Source organism: Trichoderma gamsii, assembly GCF_001481775.2.
Source record: "Trichoderma gamsii strain T6085 chromosome Unknown Scaffold_42.2, whole genome shotgun sequence".
Lineage (NCBI taxonomy): Eukaryota > Fungi > Ascomycota > Sordariomycetes > Hypocreales > Hypocreaceae > Trichoderma > Trichoderma gamsii.
In genome coordinates, this window is record NW_020171379.1 from 63424 (window position 1) to 86853 (window position 23430).

The 23430-nt window shown below is 47.8% G+C and overlaps 8 protein-coding genes across 8 annotated transcripts; 7 read left to right on the plus strand and 1 right to left on the minus strand.

The window, feature by feature from the left end:
• Positions 1–870: 870 nt before the first annotated feature.
• On the plus strand, positions 871–2341 carry TGAM01_v209076 (hypothetical protein; the record flags this gene model as incomplete). The annotated part of the gene is made up of 2 exons (XM_018801979.1): positions 871–1257; positions 1340–2341. 2 exons carry the CDS (start codon positions 871–873, stop codon positions 2339–2341), a joined length of 1389 nt encoding a protein of 462 aa, XP_018664804.1.
• A 2746-nt stretch (positions 2342–5087) lies between these two features.
• Positions 5088–5927, plus strand: TGAM01_v209077 (CVNH domain-containing protein; the record flags this gene model as incomplete). Its single annotated transcript, XM_018801980.1, has 1 exon — positions 5088–5927. One exon carries the CDS (start codon positions 5088–5090, stop codon positions 5925–5927), a length of 840 nt encoding a protein of 279 aa, XP_018664805.1.
• A 4166-nt stretch (positions 5928–10093) lies between these two features.
• Positions 10094–10588, plus strand: TGAM01_v209078 (hypothetical protein; the record flags this gene model as incomplete). Its single annotated transcript, XM_018801982.1, has 1 exon — positions 10094–10588. The coding sequence occupies one exon, from the start codon at positions 10094–10096 to the stop codon at positions 10586–10588; it is 495 nt and encodes a 164-aa protein (XP_018664807.1).
• Positions 10589–10976: 388 nt separating this feature from the next.
• On the plus strand, positions 10977–11882 carry TGAM01_v209079 (hypothetical protein; the record flags this gene model as incomplete). Its single annotated transcript, XM_018801983.1, has 1 exon — positions 10977–11882. The coding sequence occupies one exon, from the start codon at positions 10977–10979 to the stop codon at positions 11880–11882; it is 906 nt and encodes a 301-aa protein (XP_018664808.1).
• An 891-nt stretch (positions 11883–12773) lies between these two features.
• TGAM01_v209080 (hypothetical protein) lies at positions 12774–13217 on the plus strand (the record flags this gene model as incomplete). The annotated part of the gene is made up of 1 exon (XM_018801984.1): positions 12774–13217. One exon carries the CDS (start codon positions 12774–12776, stop codon positions 13215–13217), a length of 444 nt encoding a protein of 147 aa, XP_018664809.1.
• A 1198-nt stretch (positions 13218–14415) lies between these two features.
• Positions 14416–16966, minus strand: TGAM01_v209081 (phosphoketolase; the record flags this gene model as incomplete). The annotated part of the gene is made up of 3 exons (XM_018801985.1): positions 14416–15107; positions 15162–15366; positions 15425–16966. The coding sequence occupies 3 exons, from the start codon at positions 16964–16966 to the stop codon at positions 14416–14418; spliced, it is 2439 nt and encodes an 812-aa protein (XP_018664810.1).
• Positions 16967–19532: 2566 nt separating this feature from the next.
• On the plus strand, positions 19533–20169 carry TGAM01_v209082 (hypothetical protein; the record flags this gene model as incomplete). Its single annotated transcript, XM_018801986.1, has 3 exons — positions 19533–19700; positions 19801–19941; positions 20020–20169. 3 exons carry the CDS (start codon positions 19533–19535, stop codon positions 20167–20169), a joined length of 459 nt encoding a protein of 152 aa, XP_018664811.1.
• Positions 20170–20762: 593 nt separating this feature from the next.
• On the plus strand, positions 20763–22669 carry TGAM01_v209083 (T-complex protein 1 subunit eta; the record flags this gene model as incomplete). The annotated part of the gene is made up of 4 exons (XM_018801987.1): positions 20763–20808; positions 20907–21073; positions 21158–21479; positions 21534–22669. 4 exons carry the CDS (start codon positions 20763–20765, stop codon positions 22667–22669), a joined length of 1671 nt encoding a protein of 556 aa, XP_018664812.1.
• Positions 22670–23430: the final 761 nt, after the last annotated feature.

Sequence of the window (23430 nt, forward strand, 5' to 3'; positions counted from 1 at the left end):
TGTTTGACAGCGGGATGAGTGCTTTCATGGCAAATCCTTGCAGAGCTTGCTTTCATTGTTTATGCCATTGCACTGACCAAAGCATATACCCTACTTTTACAGTCTTTGTTTTGCTTTGATGTTGCTAGTCTTTTGCTCGTCTAACACTTCAGATGATGCATGCTTTGGCACTTTATCACAAGCGGACCGTCTTTCACGACCGGGCCTCTTTTGACCGGAAGATTGTTCCTGGCCAGACGCGGGGTAAAAGCGAATGGGCCATTGTAGACATATCGGGCTAATATCAAAGCGGCAGTCTAAGGCAATTGTTTGTTCCGATTAAGCGCGACCAACACACGCTTTCTGTTCTCGCCACATCGTCGGAACATGGTACTTACACGCGGGAAAAGGAGAGAAACGAAGCTCCGAAGAGAGGAACCCCGAAGAGAGAAAGAAGAAGACAATAAAGGGAAAAACTGAACGTACTGGACGCTGTGGTGTCCTTGCTGTATTGTGTTTGTTTAGTTTCCTCCGATGTGAAAGAATGCCATGATTTTCAAGATGATAGTCCATGTTGAGCGACAGACACCAACACCCGGTATCTGGGCTAAGGCACACCGCACCTGAATATCACAGGTTTGTGCCCCTTTGCATCTGGATCCGACCACAATGGGATGCATAACTGCAGATGACTCTTTGAAGCTCGTGCTCAGTTCTGTCTGCATGTATTATGTGCCCTGTCTGTTCTGTAAAGGGCCCAGTTCATCTCATGTTTTGCCCCCCAGGAAAAGTCGACATTCTACTTTTGTTGTCTCCCATTCCCTTTCTTCTCTTCTTCATTTTCCAATATCAAATTGATCAACAGATATTGTTATTTTTGGAACTTTTACGATGCGCTCTGGCTCTTTCTCTTCCGATGTCACAGCTGTGGCTGATGAGGATTGGCGAGTAAGCGAAGAAATCGACTTTAAACTACATTTCAAAGTTGAAGAATTAATCGGCATAGAGACACTTTCACGACGTGGATCCGACTTGGAGTCAAACTACAAACTTCCTGAGGTGGAAGATGCCTTGGACTCGTATCCTGAAGGCGGGCTGGAGGCTTGGCTGGTCGTCCTTGGTGGATGGTGTGCTCTGGTGTGCACTTTTGGACTCATCAATTCGGTTGGGGTGTTTGAGCAGTATTATGTATCTGGGCCTTTAATGGAGTACAACCAATCGACTGTGAGCTGGATTTTGTCCGCGCTGGTGTTTTTGCAAATCTTTTGCGGATCAATAGTAAGTGAAAGTCCTTAGTCTCGAAACAGCAAAAGAAGAAAGAAATGTATATACAAGATGGATACTAATCTAGCTGCTACAGTTTGGCCTCATGTTCGACAACTACGGGCCGCGGTGGCTCTTGTGGGTAGGCTCAATCACCTTCATCTTCGGCCTCATGATGCTCTCCTTCTCCACAGAGTACTCCCAGATTTTCCTCTCCCAGGGCATTGTTTCGGCAATCGGATCCGCCGCCGTGTTCCACGCGGCCATGTCCTCCATCGCCAGCTGGTTCCAGAAGAACCGCGCCGCTGCTTATGGCGTCCTGGTCACGGGCTCTTCTTTCGGCGGGATTTTCTGGCCCCTTATGATGGATAAACTGATTGCAAAAATTGGGTTTCCATGGATGATGCGAGTCATGTCGCTCATATTCCTGTTTCTGCTTGCCTTTGCGTGCTTGACGGTCAAGTCGAGGTTGCCACCGAAGCCGCGCCAATTCGTCTTAAAGGAGTACTTGGACAACCTTAAAGATATCCGTTTGGCGGTTACTTCTGTGGCTGCGGTTTTCTTCATGTTGGGCATGTTTTTGCCATTCAACTACGTCCTACTTCAGGCTGAAAAAGCTGGTTTCTCTCCGACTTTGATTCCGTATCTACTACCCATACTCAACGCCGTGAGTATCTTTGGGCGAGTTCTTTCTGGTGTTACTGCCGACAAGGTTGGTAAATTCAACATGATGGTATCAATCACGTTTGTCTCTGCCCTCGTGTGCCTCGTGGTTTGGATCCCCATCAAGAGCGTCGCTGGCATTATTGTTTTCGTTGCTATATACGGCTTTGCTTCTGGAGGCTTCATCGGCATTTGCACGGTTTGCGTCGCGCAAATATCTGACATTAGCCAGATAGGCACTCGAGTCGGTACACTTTTTGCCATCGAGTCTGTTGGAGCGCTGATAGGAAGCCCTATCGGGGGTGCGATAGTGGCGGCCCAAGATGGCGACTATTTGGGTTTGCAGCTTTTTTGTGGCTGTTCTATGATGATAGGAAGTATACTGTTTGTCTGGGCGAGGTATATACAAGTTGGGTTCAAGCTTGTGAAAGTGTAACATTGGTACATATGGGAGGCGTTTGGGGTATGTTTTTTAAGCGGTGGAATTAACGAGCATTCTGCTTGGGACTGTACGATTATGTTTGATGCACGAGATGGCTTGATCAATGCCTATAGAGCCATTTTACATACACTAGGACGCGTAAACTAACGCGATAGAACAGCCACAGTATACGTATATATACACGCATGCTATTATCTCAGAAGTCTGCTTTGCAAATATATCCTCATGTCCATTATGATAGTGTACAATATTGGTGGTGCAAGTTCTAATAGAACGCCATCTAGAATCTCCATCTACGGCTTGAGTGACATTTTAGATATTCTATAAAACTTTGATCTCACGATAGTAACCTTTGTAGTTGCAGAATTTCCAACAGCCCCCAGTGGCCCCGACGCCACGGTGCAAATGCCCCATTAAAATGCCCTGCTTGCCCGCCTCAAAGTGTCTTCTAAAGCTTCTATACGCGGCCACCAATTTTTCTAGAACTCAAAGAGGGATCCATTGGCGAAGCTTTTACGAGGCCGTGTTCCGAGATATAAAAACGCAGCTTGGCCAAAAATTCTGCCGCACCTCTGGCACTCAATATTCGCTCATCCACTTACACGTACTGTAGATCGAATCGAATCTCAATCTGTAACCGTCACAATTCATACAACTATACAACAACTACAACTAACCTGATACTGTCACAAGTCTGCAAAATCTGCAACAAGATGTCTGAACAAGCTTTCCGCGCTGTATCCAGCGTTGCCGTCACAGGAAATGACACCGTCACTCCGGAGCAGCTCAGCATGGCCGCAGCCCTGATTCCCCTCCTGACTTTCCCTCTTCTTCCTCCCCTGCACTCTCACAAAGTGGTCTTCTGGTCGTCTCTTCTGAACTTGATGTCTTACATGTTCAACTTTTGCCTATGGGCCGCCGGAGCTCCCTACATCCATTTAACGTACTTTACGATCTGCATGACCATCTTGTCTTTGATGCTTGGGTGGTGGACCATATTCGATTTCAAACCCTACACAGAATGGGAACAGGGCGATGTTTCGTGGAGTGGTTACGTCGCTTGTAGCCTCAGTTCGTTTCATTTTGCTACGCTAGGCGGTTACTTTATTGCCTTTGACAATCTCCTCGTATGGAAGAACACGGTTCTGCTTATTGCGTGGTGTACCATTGCCCTTTTGGCCGTGTTTGGAATATTTGCAACTTTCCGGAAACCGTTCTCGTCCTTCTTTTACAATTACACGGTTCGTCGAATGCCGGTTGTATTTTGCCTCGACCGATATGCGTTCCAAACCCACGCGGACGTCGATCCCGGGGGATACACCGCGGTGAACAACCAGAGCGATTCAGACGACGATACGCCACCCCTCCTTACCAGCATCGCGGTAGACGACACCGATAACGATGCCGATGATGAACTCGGCGATTCGACCGATCAGGATGCCAGAGAAGGCGGAGATGCAGATGCTCGGCGCCGTGTGGAACAAGATGGTGGAGAGAGTCACGAAGATCAATACTCTGGACGGTACTTTGTGCCATATCCTGGATTTGAATCACGCTTTGAACAGCGTTTCATGCCACACCACAGCCAATACTTTAAACGACACTTTGGGCTTCGCTTTGAACAGCGCTCTGGGCAAGAAGCCGGGCAACATGGCCAGACTAGCGGCATCACACGCAAAATAGTGGAAGAAAGATGCACGCTTTGGGGCATCGCCGCCATGGGATTTGTGTGTGCCTCTGTGCCGGTGCTGTTGGCTCTTCAATACATTGCCCTCAATTAGACGTGCTACAAGCGATACAAGCCATACCGATCTCTTTTCTATTTATCGACACTTGTACGGAACTCTTCCTATTCGCCAGACATGCCTTCTTTTATAACTTATAATCTATGCTTGTTGTTCTCGGCCACCAGCCATTGGCTGCCATATTCCTGGCCCACCATTGGATTGGCGCAACCGATTGGTGAAACATGGCGCTTCTGGCTGCGACAAACCGCCCGCGCCACCTTGAAGCTCGACCTGTAGAAGCGCCTGTAAGCTGGATCCGTTCTGAGGTGGAGCAACCGCACGTTGACGACATCTTACGGCGGAAATAGGAAAGAGGGGTCCATCAGATCGTTGACAAGGGCATTGCGTTGAAAGCCAATGGTTGAAAGTTGATGCCGCTTTGAGTTGCTTGCTGCTTCCAGTCTCTTTAACAGAGTCACCATACTAAACAGAATTGTCAACTCCAGCTGCAGCTCTGCCTCGTTCCACTAAAGGGGTCCAACCACCCACTGATGCTCGCCATGTATCCATCCGAGGGGTCCATCCCACCATACACCGCCGCATTGAGGGAGACACCAAGGGTCCTTTGACAGGAATCGACAGGACCCGGCGATCCAATTGTCGGTTCCGTACTTGAGGACTCTCGGCAACCTGCGTTCCCCGTGCGTCCTGGCCCTCGGACGTTATAGGTTGCCACCCATTCCCACATACGTGGCAGCGTGATATTGGGGCTGTGTCTGGTCAGGCCAAGCCCATCAGCCACGCTCTCAGCGCAGGGGGGGTGGAGATGTGATCGAGCTGGAGGCCGTGGCTAGTTTGCATGTGCTTCGTATAACGTCGAGTCTATAAAGTTGGCCGTTGTCCCCGTCCCACATAATCTTTGCTTCTGCTTTGCTCTGCTTAGACTAGACACTCCATCTCAGTCACCAATCCCTTCCTTCTCTTCTTCAAGTTTCTGTCACACCGACGCAACCATGAGCGGCTACTACAACGAAGACAACAAATACCCGCCCCAGGAGGGCTACCACCACCAACAGCAGGGCGGCTCCGCCAACTCCTACTACGAGCAGGGCAACAACGACCAGTACCGCACACAATACCAGCAGCCGCCGCCGCCATACGGCCAGGAGGGCCAGCACAACAACTACGGCCAGCAGCAGAACCACGGTCAACAGGGCTACGGCCAGCAACATGAAGGCTACGGCCAGCAAGGCCACGGACAACAGGGCTATGGCCAGCAGGGCTACGGCCAGCAGGGCTTTGGCGGCGAGCCCCAGGAGGGCGAGCGAGGCCTGATGGGCGCTCTGGCAGGCGGTGCCGCCGGAGCCTTTGGCGGTTCCAAGTTCGGCGGCCAGGCCACCGGCCACGCCAAGACCAGCGGCGTTGTCGGTGCCATCGTCGGCGCCATTGCCGGCTCGAAGCTGCAGGACGGCGTTTCCGACTGGCGACACGAGCGAAAGGACGAAAAGCAGGACGCAGAGCGCTGGGAGGCCGAGCAGCGGCGAAGACGCGAGGAGGAGCGATATGAGGAGCGCAGACACCGCAGCCGGTCTCGAAGCCGATCCCGCAGCCACTCTCGCCGGCGTCGTTCGCACAGCCGCTCCAGCAGCAGCTCCAGCGGCTCGTCGCATCACCGCCGGCGCTCGGGCTCCCGGTCTCGCGGTCATACCATTACCGTTCAGCAGGGAGAGACGCTGCGTGGCATTGCGGCCCGCTATGGAACGTCTTATGAGGAGATTGCGAGACACAATGGCATTGATAACCCGGATATGATTTACCCTGGTCAGGTTCTCCGGGTGCCTGGACGGCATTAGAGGACATCATGATGTTGTAGTTTAGCATGATGGATGCGTTTTGATGACTGTAATGACGGTAGACGATTACTCTGCCACTTGGATGAAAGCATCTTGGATAACAAGTAACTGCGGGTTGATCCTTCATCCAGCTGAATTGAAAAAAAAAAAAAACTTAACTTCACAATGAGTTCCGTAATGATTTGTATGTGCAAGGTCAATTGACCATTACGTGGTTATTATATGGGAGAAGTTATCCAACATCCAATTGCACTATCCAACACTCCAGCTCTATATATATAAATACCTTACGTACTTGATTACTACATGTGTATACAGCCCCCAACAGAGGAACACCCGTTCAAGAAGTTCAAGACATCTACAGACCATATCATACAGCGAACAAGCTTACACAAGCAATCTACCGACTAGGGAAATAGTACACTTACGAACAGACACCTAGGGCACCGAAGATCTACGAGCATTGAGGGTGGAAGCGAATTAGCTGAACTATTCAATCCAAGCATCTACAGGCAAGGTTGCAAGCCACAACATGCAGAAAAGGACAACGCACTACCCAACAGAGGCAGAATTGTTTTTTCGGGCATTGGAGAGCTGGAAAGAATCGAAGCAGAAGCTGCACGCATTAATGGGCCTCCTTCTATAGGTCGAAGAGAAGCCAGACGGGCCATGTACGCTCGCATTGTCTATTTTGAAGAAGCTAGCTGATGCTCCTTCCATGGTAGGTATGCGTTAAGTGGAAAACAATGTCTGCGGCATTGGGCTGTTGGAACAAGGTTGGCTCATTTAGGCGTGGCTTAACATTGTAAAAATTGGCAATTGATGATTTTAACCAAATACTCGGTGATATTATGTGTTCTAGCAAGAGTAGATGCGGGAGAAAACTCTCCAATTGAAGCCATGCAAGGGAACACACTAAGTACGACAAAAATGACATTCACACAAGTAGTAGCAGTAGTAGCAATAGTAGCAATAGTAGTAACTGGAGTGCTCCTAGTCACGAGAGTCGACAGTTTCAGACTCCTCATCTTCTTCCATTCGATGATTTTGATCCATCCAGCTTCGTAACTTAAAGGAAACGTCGTCAGCCCAGGTGTTCGTATCACAACCATCCTTCCACAATTCTTTTGGCTCTGCGGCACCACTAATTGCAATGATACGCAACATGTTCCAAGAAAGCTTCAGTAGTTCAAAACTTGGTCCCATCTCGGGTTTATCCTTATCCGCCTTGAGAGTAAAAATCTGTCCAGTCATTAGGGGTAGCCCATCCTTTCCATATGCCAAAATATCTCCCCAAGTCGAATTAACTTCAAGTCCGGCGTTCTTCATAAAGTCGTTGACGTTGCCTTCAAATTTGGTTGTTGGCTTGATTTGATGACGCTTCAGCCAATGGAACTGTACAACGACTGATCCGTCGTCCAACTGTCGCAGAGGTTTGAGGGCTAAAATCCCATTCTTAAACCACCAATGGATTTGGGGGTTGAAGCTGAGCAAATTCCTGGCAGATTCAACAATAGTTGTGTTTTGAACTAAGTCAAGCCAAATCTTGGCTTGTTCCTCGCCCCAAAATATTTCAAGTAGACTTTCAAAATTTGAAAAGTTTATATGCCTTAATGTTTCCAATGGGAAGATTTGAGCCGCTTCGGGATGCAAGGTACCAGTGAGAATGCATTCGTTATTATCCCTATGTATGCACTATGAGTTATCGTTAGAAAAGTTTAACATCAATGAATGTTTTAAAAGGGAAATGTTGTCCAGCATCTCAGTTCCATTTTCCGACACGCCAGCTGTAGCACATTAAGGCAGCTAGCCCATCTATCAAGATATCTTACTCTCAAATATATTTAGTAGCATCAGTAGCATCAGTAGCATCAGTAGCATCAGTAGCATCAGTAGCATCAGTAGCATCAGTAGCATCAGTAGCATCAGTAGCAGTAGCTGGAGTGCTGGATAATAGAACTGGGACACTGGATAGTTTTCCTTTTCGAAATACTAACCAACTCAGAAGCAGACTCATTTCGACAATCTCTTGGAGTGCTCGTTCCTGACGTAGATTGGGCGCTAGTATGCTGAGAAGTCGAATATGATGGCTGCCATACTTCTCTAGCGTCTGAATATGGGGTAGACAGCAGTTAGCAAATACAAACATTCGAGAGAGAAAAAGCAAGATGATGTGAAAGAAAGACAAACAAGCATAAGTTCCTTCGCATCGATAAAGGAACATGCCAACAAACCCCATCAGGACGAACCCCTGATCGCCCATCCGAGCGAATTGTCGAATTTGGTCAAGGCACGCCTCTAAATAGGGTATCGGAGCAATCATGACGACACCAAATACCACCATGTTTAACCTTGCATAATCTGAATTTTGCACTTGGAGGTGATGAAGTTCCTCAAATATGCGTTGTCTCCGCTCTAGGTCTTCGATATATTCGAGTACGGGCTCCGATCCTGGTGGAACGTCTTCGGGAATCTTTTGAGTAGCTTTCCCTCTTTGTTGGCGTAATTTGATATAGCCTTGAAGCTCTCCGGTTATGCACATGTCAATCAGCTCTTTCTTTTGGTCTTCTTCAAGACTAAAAATAAGAGCCATATCGGTGGATGATGCCGCCATAATTGGTGAACTGCATATAGTCTTTCAGCTCAGGTACTATTATGCTTTGTTAATGAAGAAGTGTACCAATATTGAGCAATATTCATTTACTCTTTCTTGATGAAAATTGCAACGAGTCTTCAACGTTGGCGCGAAGAGAGAAAAGAAGGGATGGGATTAGGCAGAAATTATAAAGGTTTCAACTGCCTAAGCGAACGAAGTAAAAAAGAAATGGCGTCGAATTTCAAGCCCTGTGGCTGTGATCTACAAAAAGATTGATTTTTCGTATACACGCGTATTCTACAAACTAAAGTTTTCTTGTCGGCACAGAATCTTTTCTGACCCTGATCATCGCTGATGCGGCCACTTACCAGCAGGTGACCGTCGTCAAAACCACCCCCTAGCTGCAAGGTGCCCGGAAACTCGAGATACATTCATGACAGATAGTACCTGGTTGATTGTATACGGGTACCTAGTCGATACATGTACTGCTACTGCTGCTACTGCTGCTACTGCTACCACTTTAGCTACTTAGGTGGTTTTATATATGCAATATAATGGAGGTATTATGAGTTTGTAGTGTTTATATCCCTACTTTCATTACACATGTACATAATGTCGTGGTCCTCTATTTCTTTTGCTCCGCCCTTGAGTCCATCTTTTGTACAAGTGCGCGGATGACTTAACATCGAACACTGTGGGAATTCCCAAAATATTGTAAGCTTCAAAGCAATGGTAATGTATTCAATCAGTGCGTGTGGTATCTAACATCTTGTTTCCTATTATATAACAGTGGAGACCCATCAATGATATTGATGGCGGTTGAACTAAGCGTAAAGAGCCTCTATATGTTTTCCACGATGCATCAACGTGGATGCACTTCACCGCTTCTATCTATGCTTACCTTTTCCGTATTTTTCGCAGGTGAATGGGAAGCCGGAAAAAGGGCAGAGATAAGAATTTCAGCCGTAGTAGCCAGGGTCATCCATGTATTTGCTCCTAGTATCAAGTATACGAGATATAAACTGCAACATTGCATCTGTAAGGAGGCAGACAATCAGCAAATCAGATCATAACTTGCGTTGCATTCGGCGAATAAGATTGCTTTGCTAATATTATCTAGCTGTTGGACCCGCCAGCTGAATTGGAATGGCCACGATGATTGGAAAAACCCAGCGAGGCTGCATGATGCCCCTGATTTAGCTGCATTGGCAAGGCTGGGGAGCCACACTATTAGGCTGTAGCTGAATTGTAAGGTCAGACAATATTTGCGCTCTTAATTTCGCAGCGCATTCTTTTTTCAGAAATATTGATGCAAGGGTTATAGATAATTGGATTAGAATATATTGGGCGTCACCGTGGCTGTTCGTCAATCACAGGCGCCACGTCGAAGCATTCAATTCTCTTTCTTTTTTGTTCCACCACCATCATTGTCGTCAATGCTAGTGGCCTCGATGATTTCTCCAACAACCTGGCATCAGACCTAGGGCCTCTTCTTTCGCTGCTGGGAGAAGCCGCCACTATCCAATATCTCAGCGAAAGTAGGAGATTCATCGATTATTTCATCTTTGCTATGGCTTCTATCGGTATCATCAGCACCTTCACGGCTGTTATTCGATTATGCGGAAACTCCGCCCTCAGAGCATTCATCGGGAAGGCGCAAGAAGGAGAAAGTACAGTGGAGGCGGAGCTTTGCACATCTACCAGTGCCGACGTTTGCGAATTATTCGACAAAGGCGGCATCACCCGAGTTCTTGGACGGCCGGATATTATGGAGATTGTTTACATCCCTGAAGAGCTTCACACCGAGCCGAGATTCCATCTATTCACGCAATATTTGAAAAACGACCCAGAAATTTCTCGCTGGTCCGAAATCTCAAAAAGAAAAAGAGACGTTGGTTCCGATAGCGCCAACTCAGATTCCAACCCTTCGGAGTTTGCCCTAAAGCCAAATATTTCTCTCAACGTGGGACTTAAACGGCAATCAACTATATTTCTCTATATCGTAGCCACTCTTGATTTTATCCTGCAGTCAGGTGTCATTGTTTTCGCCGGTATTAGCCCCTAGCTCCTTAATTGGAACGCTCAAAAACTCAGCAGCGAAGCTTCTGAAGATTACGCACCGGGAATCTTCATTGCCGGCACAGTCACTTTATGCTTTGGTATATGGAGTTGTGCGGTACTGGTTGGACAAACAACTAATGAAAGATCATACGAGCGAGGAGACGACCCTTCGAGAATTTACTGGCTGCAGCCAGGGCGACAGGTCGTCGGAGACCAAACGTTCAATGCCTTCATCTACTCAGATGAAAGAAAACCGCTTAAAACCTGGACTTCATCGAACAAAATACCTCAAAAAAACTATGCTATAACATATGTCGCCGTTTCATTGGTCATCTTAGGCTACGTCGCCCAGTTTATTGATCTCCGGGGGCTGAATGCGTGGTGCTTTGAGAATGCAGCGGCTGAATAAAGACGACAACCTTATACAATCCCCTTTTGGAATGGATAAAGATTCGGCCGAATGGGATGATTTGGTTGTTGGCCATGAACTTGATTGGTTGGCTGTGGAGGCTTCCGAGACACCCAAGGAAGATATATCCAATAAACAGATATCTATGGGAGGCACATCAAAAGAAATCCGTCAGAAGAGTTACATCTGGCATATTACAGGACAGCATGAAGATGCTACGGCCGGTAAAGACGAGGCAAGTGAAAACCTCCTCTTTCGCAATAGAATTCGTCTATCTCCTTTGACTGGTCATTATCCCAATAATGAAATGGAACCGGAGGATTGTCAGTCTTGGCAAGGTGAACGAGTCAAATTCCGTCTTAAAGCCAAGGGTCTAGGTGCGGCAATATCTCACGCAGTGGAGACTCTTTTCCCCGATTCTACAATTAAGGAGCCCATTTATTTGAAAGTTAAAGTTATGGTAAAGAATATTATGTCTCCAATACTTGCGCCTGAAGAAGTTGATCCTTCTCAGCTTGAAGAAGCTGCTCTTGACCAATCTCTGGAAACTATCTCCATCAAAATGATGCCACCAAATGGCTTAGATCATGTCAACTGGAGAACCGACTCCTCACAGCTGGAAGCAGCTCTGGGACTTTGGTATTGGTCTATGACTTCCAAGAAAGAGACTCATGATGAGATTGTTTCCTCTCTCATCCTCAAACGCAACAAAAAGATGTTCAAGATTATATCCGCTTCTTCCGGAGACCAAGAGTGGGATAAGTCCATCGAGGCAGATATGAACCTATGGCAAGGGTCTAGCCACCTCAAATATGACAAGCTGTCGTTGAGGGTAAATAAGAGGAATAAATACAGTCTCGCTGATTTTTGGTTTCCGATCGGAGACTAGAACGGGGATACTAGGAAGTTTCGAAGAGCGGACGAGAACCCAACCTCCAATAATCTTCAAAAAGCATACAGAATTTGCGGGTGGAATGTAGTTTACGACCTACTACAAAAGGATGACACCTTCAAAGAGGATCATATCAATATTCAGGGGTTTTGAATCAATCCTAATGAATGTCCATTGCTTGATATATGCGTCCAAGAACTTTACGCTACCCTTTTGCATTCTATGAAGTCTTTGAAGTTCCGGATAATTGAAATAAAAACAATGTCGATCCGTGAAACGACATGGAATCTTCAAATAGAAGATACAGTTATTACAGCCATTACAAACTTCTTCAGAGATCATGAGTTGGGGACATATTCCGACGCAATTTCATGCGTTATGCCTTTGCTACGGTCTTAGCTTCACTCATACCACGATAATTTAGTATCAATGTTGATACAACTAGCAAAAAGCAGAATGGTTAAGAGCAGAAAGGGTTTTACGCTGGGCGTGTGAATACAGCTATGACAAAAAACACTCAAGAAAATAAAAAAATGGCTCTACAGGAGCTCGGTGAACTTTATCGCCGGTCATTCGAGTCTGGTGATAGAGGTTTCGGAAAAAGTGGTATCAAATGGATGTATCCGAGTTTAAAGGCAACGAAATTTCGACGCGCTATGACGATATCTTCAAGAAGATCAATACAGATAATGACATTTATCAATGGCCAGCAAGCAGATTTAGCGAAGCAATCAACGACCGCCGAAGGGTCGATGCGCTTGCTCATCTTTGCTTCACGAAACCGGGAGACTTCAACCCTGACAAGCTTGCGAAATGCCTTCCTCTCGCTGCACGCAATGGGTGGCCTGAAGTGGTCACTTTTCTTTGGAGACGAGTGTGAAGCTCGATATGCAAGAAGAAGATGGAAGAACTGCAGCATCTTATTTTGCCGAATCAGGTCAAGAACGGCCCCTTCAGCAGCTTATTGACAAAGGTGCTGATCTTAATATGGTTGGCCACGCAGAACTCACACCGCTTATGTACGCTATCAAGAAAGAACAGACATCTGTTGTCATAAAATTGCTGAACACTACCCTGGTTGACTGTAACAAACGGACGACCAAGGGAAGAAGCGCTCTGTGGTTCGCAGTTGAACAGAACAGTATCAAAGTTATGACAGAGCTGCTTGGCAACGGAGATGGTATCAATCAAGAAGATGACTACCAGGTTTCACCACTGTTTTTGGCTGCCAAGAAAGGCCATGAAGAAGCAGTGAACCTTCTTGTAAAGCAAGGTACAGCCGTTGACAAAGAGGACAACTCTCAGGTCACGCCTTTGATATGGGCTATGTGAAGAGGACACGCAGGGGTCGCGGAGCTGCTTAAGAACGCCCTCAAGAAGAAGGAGCAGACGGACTTCATACGAGGCCAGATAACTGAAGCGGAAAGACTACTTGGTTCCGGCCAACCAATTGATATAATTCGCAATCGCAGCGACGGCTTCTGTTCGACCTGGGATATTCGACCGGAATCAGCGCTTAAACAAACCGACGAGCAGCTTATCAAGTTTGACGTTGCTTACCTAAAAGCGCCTCGTATAATGCTAGGCATTAGCTCCATAAATATGGAATGGCATTCTAGTTGTCGCGTTCAATGGGAGGCAAGCAGCATTACCAAAGAACAACTCGGGTTGAAGAGGACCGGCTCCAATGGCTCCAGGAGCTCCAAGTTGACTGTTAAATCCAGCAGCGTTGTTTGGATAGAATTTGATTTCTCATGAGGACGACTTTCAAGGTACGGTGTGGTTTAAATAACCCGCCCTCTTATATTCTCTAACACAAACATAGTCGACACATCTGAATGCTTGAACTCCGGTGTCGACGAAATTCGGTGTGAAGGACCATACGATAGATGTCCTAATATCATCGTATGGTTTACTGCCCTGAAATTTCTAGGCAAAGGAGGCTGCTCCTTTCATGCCCGTGCTGAAAATATTGGACAATGTGGGTTTAAGCTGCAGTACTCTGAAAGAAAGCCACAAAACTGTGAGGAGTGCTACGATGAAAAAGACGAACGTGCCATAGTCTTCGATGAGCCGTTTAAAAGGACGCCTCGGACGTTTGTGGCCAGCAACGGGATTAAGATGAAATCGGGGAAAAGCATAAGTCTCCATGTCAAAATTTCCAAGCAGTCGGTTAAAGGCTTCTCTTGGACTTGTGAGGCGCCACCTTGTGCTCGCATTGACGTTGATTGGATTGCGTTTGGGTAATAACATACAGGTGAATATGGGAATATAGGATCTTAAAGCTGCTTGGTAATACATTTTCACAATGACATTGAAGTGGAATGAAGTGCTCACTAGAAGTAATGAAATATAACCGAGGCACCTGTAGTAGGAATAAAACACGGTAATTGTAAGTATGTGTTAACAAAAGAATTTTAACCTTATATAGATAAAATGCAGTGTGCCTAGAACAGCGCTAATTCTGTACTTGGTAAATCTGTCACTCCAGTTACTTCTGCGTCTCCAGCACTCCATTAGTAGTACATTCCTAAGTATGTTTGCTCCATAACCCATCTCGCTTCCATGTCCACTTCGTCAAGTACTCTGGGTCCATACCCCTCTCAAACGCCTCCGTTCGAGCTTCAATCTGGGCATTCAGCATAGCCTGCCGAGCAGCTGCGCCTCGGTTATTTAGCTGGGGCATGCGGTCGATGGCATCAATGGCCAAGCTAAACCGATCGGTCTGGTTGCGAATCGCCAGCTCCAAGGGGGTATCAATGTTGCCCTTCTCTTTGTATCCGCGGACGTGGATGTTCTGGCATCCTGGGCGCTTATATGTCAAGCGGTGCACCATCCAGGGATAGCTGTGGAAGTTGAAGATGATGGGTGTATCTTCTGTGAACAAACTGACCCATTCTTTATCGCTGAGGCCATGTGGATGTTCGCTGGGGTGGATCAGTTTAAACAAGTCGACGCAGTTGACATAGCGAATCTTGAGCTCTGGGAAGTGCTGAAGGAGGAGGTCGATGGCCGCCAATGTTTCATGAGTGCTAATGTCACCGCAAGAAGCCATAACGAGATCCGGATCCTGCCCAATATCGGTGCTGAATTTCGGCCAGATGCCGATGCCCTTGGTGCAGTGGATGATTGCAGCGTCCATATCGAGATACTGGAGGTGGTCTTGTTTATCAGAAACAATGACATTGACGTAATTTGAGGATCGAAGACAGTGGTCCATGACTGCAAGGGTTTGTTAGCATATACCTTTACGGGACGGCAAGTAGAACATCATACCAGATAGCAAGCAATTTCCATCAGGAGGAAGATAGATGCGAACAACTTCAGGACTCTTGTTGGCAACAACATCAAGGAAGCCGGGATCTTGGTGCGTAAAGCCGTTATGGTCCTGTCTCCAAACAACCGATGTTAAAAGAATGTTGAGAGAGGCTACTCTTACACGCCACTCCACTTCAGCACACTTCTCAAGCCATTTGCAGTGCTGTTACCAAATGTTAGCCATGGTTTTTGAAAAAATGGTTTCACAGTATTCAACTCACCTGGTTGACCATGGAGTCAATAATGTGAATGAATGGCTCATAGCTGTTCAACAAGCCGTGACGACCACTGAGGATGTAGCCCTCCAGCCAGCCCTCGCATGTGTGTTCAGATAGCATCTCCATAACTCTGCCTGCTGGAGCAAGATTGCCACCATCCTCATCCTCCTCAAAATACTCGCCCATCCAGACCTTCTTGCCCACCTCGTAAACTGCTGACAGTTTATTTGACTCAGTCTCATCAGGGCCAAACAGTCTGAAGTTGTGCAGATTTGCGGCAACAACATCTCGTAAAAAGACTCCTAGTTTCTTCATGCTAGCATCCGTAACAGCGCCAGGATGCTCAACGGCAACGCCATACTTTTTGAAGTCAGGCATATTCAGGGGTTTTCTGAGAACTCCGCCATTGGCAACAGGATTGGCACTCATACGGCGGTTACCAGTGGGAGTAAGGGCAGTTAATGCTGCGATTGGCTTGCCGCTTTCATCAAACAGCCTATCAGGCTCATAGCTGCGCATCCAGTCTTCGAGGACCTTCAGATGGGCCGGGTTTGTCGCGGGATCGGTAATGGGGACCTGGTGTGCTCTCCAGAAGCCTCCGAGATAGTTACCATCCAGCTTGCGAGGTGCAGTCCAGCCCTTTGGTGTTCGGAGAATAATCATGGGCCACTTTGGTCGGATAGCCTTTCCGCTCTCGCGAGCCTCTTTCTGATAGCCCCTGATCTCTTTCACGCAGTGTTCCAGCGTTGCTGCCATGGCCTGGTGCATGGTGTCAATATCATCCCCCTCGACGAAATAGGGCGTCCATCCATAGCCCTCAAATAGCTTCTGCAGCTCATCATGCGGAATTCTTGCCAAGATGGTAGGATTGTTAATCTTGTAGCCGTTGAGATGTAAAACAGGAAGGACAGCGCCATCCGTGATGGGGTTTAGGAATTTGGTGCTATGCCATGCAGTGGCCAGAGGTCCAGTTTCTGCTTCACCATCTCCTACCATGGTAAGGGCAATGAGGTCCGGATAGTCATATACTGAGCCAAAGGCATGAGAAATTGAGTAACCAAGTTCACCACCTTCGTGGATAGAGCCTGGCGTCTCGGGAGTTGCGTGGGAGCCAACTCCACCCGGGAAGGAGAAGTATTTGAAGAATTTCTGGAGACCCTGAACGTCCTGTGACTTGTCTGGGTACACTTCTGAGTAGACACCTTCGAGATAGGATTGTGAGAGAACGGCTGGAGCACCGTGGCCGGGGCCAGACACAAAGTACGCATCCAGGTCGTACTTCTTGATGAGACGGTTGAAGTGCATATAAGTGAAGATTTGACCAGGAGCGGATCCAAAGTGTCCAAGAAGACGTGCTTTCAAATGCTCTTTCTTGAGGGGCTCGCGAAGGAGGGGATTCTCTTTCAAGTAAATCATGCCCAGGGAGAGGTAGCAGCTGGCTTTGAAATAGTCATTGTATTGCTTGATTTCCTCATCAGACAGTGGAGCACCCTGAACAGTTGAGCGGGCTTGGCCAAATGCCCGGATCGATTTGGCTTCAGCCATTGTTGAAGAGTTGCTTGGCTTCTAACGGTTTGAAGAAGGGAATTGCCTTGCAGATACAAGATGTATTCCAGAGCGACGAGCGCCTCTTAAGTATAAGACCAAGAGCTAAGAGCGCGGCTCGCTCTGCTGGCTTCCCGCCGACACGGATGCTAACTAAAGCCGTCTACAAGGATAATAAGCCGTCGATACTTTCGATCTCTTGCCCCTCCCGTGTTTGGAGGAATGGATAATATGGGGGGGACAACAATGGTTGCACCACCACAAGCTCCCGGAGCTTGAACCAGCGGACCGAGGAGCTGGTACCAATCAACGCAGCTGAAGACGGGAAAACTATGCAAGCAGAGCTCCATCTGCAGCTCCAATGGACTAGAAACGCAGCAAAAACATGGGTGATATCATGCCACGGTTCCATCGAACGAGCCCAGCAGGATGCAGCCGCAGCTTACCAGGGTGTCAGTGGCCAATGGCTCGGGCAAGAGCTGCACAGGGGCCATGGCGTCCGCCAGATTGACGAATCTGATTCGTCCCGTCTCATCTCTACGGCGGTGGTTCGTTTGCTGATAGAGTTCCGCCAGCATTTGCGGTGGTTGTCTGATGTGAAAAGTTGGCACACCCTCGCATTGGCTCTGGCGTGATCGATACGTCACCCCTCGGACGACTGGAGGCTGCTACAGTGCCTTAGTGGCGGGGAAGACGCTGGAGGAGGGGGCTTCAGAGCCTATCGGTCGCCGGGGGAGGGGCCGTGGACAGCCAGAACCCACTGAAAGGCCTGTATCGGACTCCGCTAGCATGTGGTATGCCTGTCTAGCCATATCTCGGCGATCACTTTTTGTCTTTGGATCAATATTCGCTTCCAAGTCGAGAATTCGTATAGGTGTTCGGAGTTGACAAGGGCCGACTTGTGGTGCCTATTTGCCTGTGTATGTCAATGCATGATAAATATTTGCCTGCGCTATTGGCTGGATCGGTTGATTTGACATGTGAGCCCAACTGGCAGCATGTATGAATGGCGAGCCATCAGCGTAACGTGCTGCAACCGTCACATCTCATCACATTCACGTTGGCTGATACCACAGGTACGCAATTAATTAATTTTCTCTCAATCTCACTCTTCTAGTGAAGCCGAGGCTAGATCGAGAGCAGCTTCCCTTACGCTCGCTCTCTTCCTCGTAGAAGTAGACTGCACCGTAGGTCTTACGTTGAAGAAGCCGTCTTCAGCCAGAGTTGGAGAATTAAGCTTCACGACTGTTCTAATTTGTCTTTATCGCTTGGTTTCCTGCTAAAACACAGTCTTCGTTGGGTGGCGTTTCTTTTTCCCCAAGCCATCTGCTGCTGTCCTGTCACAGACGCTCACTGATTGCTGCTCATGCCTGTCCAACCAACTGTAGGCAGACGCCCAAATGCTACACAAACTGCTGCTTCCTGACGTAACGATGCTTATCACGAGGACAGGAGTCTGTGCCGTGGAAGAATTTCCTTGATAAGGGGCGTTATAAGTCTCCTCTTTTCTCCAACCAACCTTACCGGCAACATTATTCCAACAGCCTCTTGATCAAATTCAATTCTAAACCTACCAATTCATACTTTTCCATCACAATGCCGCAGCATAGGCCAGAAACGCCACAACCAGAGGCTCCAGGGGCCCCCATTCCCAACGAGCCTGATACCGGCGAGGGCGATGGCACTGCAGACTACTGAGGGGCATTTCAGAGAGCCAGAACCTGATGACGACAGAGTCGCTCGGAGATTGCGAGAACACGAGTGAGTCCCGAGACGCGGACGGGCGAGCGATTTCGAGACTTTGATTCAGAAAATAATTATTGTCGAAACAGGTGAAATGACAATGAATAGACATGCCTGCGATGCATGGAGGAAACATTCCTGTCTTTTTTGTTTTCTCCTCACGGCCGGTTCCGATCACTTGTATACTATTCGCCACTATTCCGAGTTGCGCAACCAAAATATGCAGCTTGGGCGGTTTTATTAGATTGAACGAGGAATGAATTCGAGCGAGCGATGTATAGTATCATTTACCTTTTATGGAACTGAGAATGAGATTGTTATTTTATAAGCACTGATATTACTGCTTTCAACTTTTCCAATAGCCAGGATTTGGTGAGTGAGCTGTCAAGAGCTACAATGGCATGTGCACAGGGTCGGGGTTGTTGATCATGTCTCTACTGTTCATAGACTCCACTCATCAATAAGACCTGTAAAGATTCATATGTGCTCATATAGTAGAATCTGGAATCGTGCTCTATCTTTTTCCCAAGCCTTGATACGGTCCGCCGGCGTTGATGCCTCATTGACTTTTTCTCGGCATGTGAAGCGAGTTTCAGCATCGTAACCAGTGCGGACGCTGCACCCCACACGTCATCGGTGGCTATCAGTTCGGAGCTCGGGATCTCAACTCCATATAACTCACGAACATCTTACTTTACATCTTCATTTCTCTCCGATACGAAGTCATATTTATCTTTCTTTTACCTTGCACAAAGGACAGTCCAATATAATAAAAATTGACGGAGATCAAACATATTAAAACCACTTAATCGCTGATAACATCATGGACCCCTCACAGCAATCTTCAGGCGCTCCGACGCTCTCGCCCGAAGTCATCGCCTTTGCTGGACGAATGTACGATGCTGCCAGAGCTGGCGACGTCGCTGTGTTTGAACAAGCTCTTCCGGCTGGATTGCCGGCAAATATGACAAATGAAAAAGGAGACACATTGGTAAGAGCTTCATTAAAAGGCAAAACCGTCTTGTTGAACTGTAACAGGATTGTCTGTCTATGTCTTGCTAGATGTTTATACGACTCACCTTTTTCCCCAGCTCATGCTTGCAGCATATCATGGACACGCAGAACTAGTTAAGCTTCTGATAGAACATGGCGCCGACCCGAATCGCGTCAACGACAGAGGGCAGAGTCCGCTTGCCGGAGCCGTGTTTAAGAAGGAGGATGCTGTTATCGAGGTATGCTTGAACACTTACACCTCTATGGATATGAGCCTTTATTGAATTTTGGATTACATGCTAAGTCCTAATGGATAGGCCTTGGTAGAGGGTGGCGCAGACCCAGACTACGGAAAACCAACCGCCATGGAGTGTATTGCCCTGTTTCAGCAGGAAGATGTGTGGAAAGCCAAGTTTGAAGCAGCGCCGGGCAGAGGCAAAGGAAAGCCGCCTTCTCCGACTTTATAGATCTGATATAGGGTTTTGTCAAGCAAATGAATTTGAACACAATATTTGTATCAAAATAATATCAGCAATATCAAGTAGTACTGATAGATTGTATCCAGACAACCTCAACTAGTGAATTCTCACTCTACTGTCTGTTGATGTATGTGGTAGGTGATAACAAGTACTTGGCCCAACGAGGCCACTACAACATAATGCTACCTCACAGATTATTCCAAGCTCAAGTAATCATTGAAATACACACAGTTTTATTTCGCATTTTCCATATTTTTTCCTCTTCCTTGCCATATATGGCTGATATCTTACCTCATCTAACCTATGAATGTCTTTTGGCGGGGTTCTTCTTCCACCAAATTCTTCTAGTGCCTAAAGGGGTTGGAGGGGCTCTGTCTACTCTCCTATGTCCCTGGCCCTGGTCCGTGCGCCCAAGTCCAATCGTCAAGGCTGCAACAATTTTCCGGAGCTCGACAGCTTCGCACACCAGCGAGTCCCCAAAGACGCCGGATCCTGCCCCTTTAATCCGCAAAGCCACCGCATCTCAACTCCCCTCGTCGTGAAGCGTTTTGGCCCCTCGTTAATCAAAAATCACCGCCAAAATGTCGTTCGGAGGCCAGACGCCGACCATCATCGTCCTGAAAGAAGGTACCCAGACGCAAATTTACCCCACCGTCGCTGCCCACCGCTGCCCGCCATCCAACGAGGCTACAGACACACGATCGCTGACAAAAGTTGGGCTTCAGGAACCGATACTTCCCAGGGCAAAGGCCAGATCGTCTCCAACATCAATGCCTGTCTGGCGGTCCAAGCCACCATCAAGTCGACGCTGGGCCCCTACGGCGGTGACCTGTTGATGGTGGACGAGAATGGCAAGCAGACGATTACCAATGATGGCGCGACTGTCATGAAGGTGCGGCCGACCCCTATATACGATATCTCTTTTGAGAAACATTATAATATGACGAGAATCAAACTGACAGTGTGCATGGATTAGCTGCTCGACATCGTCCACCCCGCTGCCCGCATCCTCGTCGACATTGCACGATCACAAGACGCTGAGGTCGGAGACGGAACCACATCGGTCGTCGTCCTGGCTGGAGAGATCCTCAAGGAGGTCAAGGAGCACGTCGAACAGGGTGTCAGCTCACAAATCATCATCAAGGGTCTGAGGAGAGCGGTGCAGATGGCCGTCAACAAGATCAAGGAGATTGCCGTCAGCACTGATGATGGAAGCCAGCGCGATACCCTGACTAAACTCGCCGCCACCGCCATGACGAGCAAGCTTATCAAGCGAAACACAGAATTCTTCACAAAGAGTATGGCTGCACACAAATGATATGAGATGCTACATGGAGACTAACAGTATATAGTGGTGGTTGATGCCGTCCTATCACTCGACCAGGACGACCTAAACGAGAAGCTCATCGGCATCAAGAAAATCCCCGGTGGTTCCCTGACCGAGTCTCGCTTCGTCAACGGTGTTGCCTTCAAGAAGACCTTCTCCTATGCCGGTTTCGAGCAGCAGCCCAAGTCATTCCAGAAGCCCAAGATTGTGTGTCTGAACGTCGAGCTGGAGTTGAAGGCCGAGAAGGACAACGCCGAGGTTCGCGTTGAGCAAGTTTCAGAATACCAGGCTATCGTGGATGCGGAGTGGCAGATCATCTACCAGAAGCTGGAGGCCATCTCCAAGACTGGCGCCAAGGTTGTTCTCAGCAAGCTGCCCATCGGTGACTTGGCTACCCAGTACTTTGCCGACCGGGACATTTTCTGTGCTGGCCGTGTTGCCGCTGAAGATATGGAGCGCGTCACTCAGGCCACCGGTGCTGTGACCCAGTCAACATGCTCAGACATCCTGGCTGAGCACCTGGGAACCTGCGAGACTTTTGAGGAGAAGCAGATTGGTGGAGAGAGATTCAACTTCTTTGAGGGCTGCCCCGAGGCCAAGACCTGCACCCTGGTCCTGCGTGGAGGAGCCGAGCAGTTCATTGCCGAGGTCGAGCGATCACTGCACGATGCCATCATGATTGTCAAGCGAGCCGTCAAGAACCGAACGATTGTTGGCGGAGGTGGTGCTGTCGAGATGGAGATCTCTGCCTACCTGCACCAGTTTGCCGACAAGAACATCCCTCACAAGCAGCAGGCTATCATCAAGTCCTTTGCCAAGGCGCTGGAGATTATCCCCCGACAGCTGTGCGACAATGCCGGTTTCGACGCCACCGATATCCTAAACAAGCTCCGCGTGGAGCACCGGAAGGGCAACACATGGGCTGGTGTTGACTTTTTGAATGAGGGAACCGCCGACATGCTGGAGCGATTTGTCTGGGAGCCTGCCTTGATCAAGACCAACGCTCTGCAAGCTGCCACTGAGGCCAGCTGCTTGATCTTAAGTGTTGATGAGACGATCAGAAATGAGGAGAGCGCTAAGCCACAGGCACCGGGCCAGCTTCCCCCGGGAGCGGCTCAGAGGGCAATCAGGGGTAGAGGACGGGGCATGCCTCGACGGTAAAGGGAGGGAAGACTAGAAGAAAAGCATGAGTGGAAGAATTGAGGCGCAAATTAGGGGACTTCTAAGCATTTTCGCATATAAAAAATTAAGGGAAGAAAGAAAGAAAGGGGAATGGAGGTTTTTGAGGATCTTGTAAGATACCTAGAAAAAGAATTTGGCCTCTATTATCTACTAGACTTTTTTGATATGACAATTTTTCCGACGAGTTACTGTAAATTCTAATGTGTTTCTGTCAATCCTTTGATAAGCTCAGAAATTTTTGGACTTCACAGAATTAAAAGCTCGCAGTGATAAAGATAACAATGCATATCGGTCAAAGTCATAAACGGTAAAGCAATGAGTCTAGAAAAAGAAATTTGTTTCCTTTTATATGAGTCTATAAGGGATATCATATCATACCCAGTTTGTTCTACGGCCGTATATACATCATATATATCCATTTACATACACTGACGCACACAATCATACTTCCAACTCTTATACTCCTACCTATGCTTAAAAAAAAAAGAAGAAGAAGGAAAAGAAAGAAAAAAAGGAAAAGGCCTTCAACGCATCGCATTGCAACGCCTCGTCTCAATTTATTCTCATGATAAAAGAAAAATGAAGGCAAAGAAAAGATCAGACCGCCGGACCGCCAAAATTCAAGTCATACATGCTCCGTCCATCTCTATGTCCTATTCGGCGCATCATCTGCGGCGCGCCGCCCGTCAAGCCATCCATGACGTCGTCGTCGCCGAGGACGTGATTCCCATGGTGGTCAC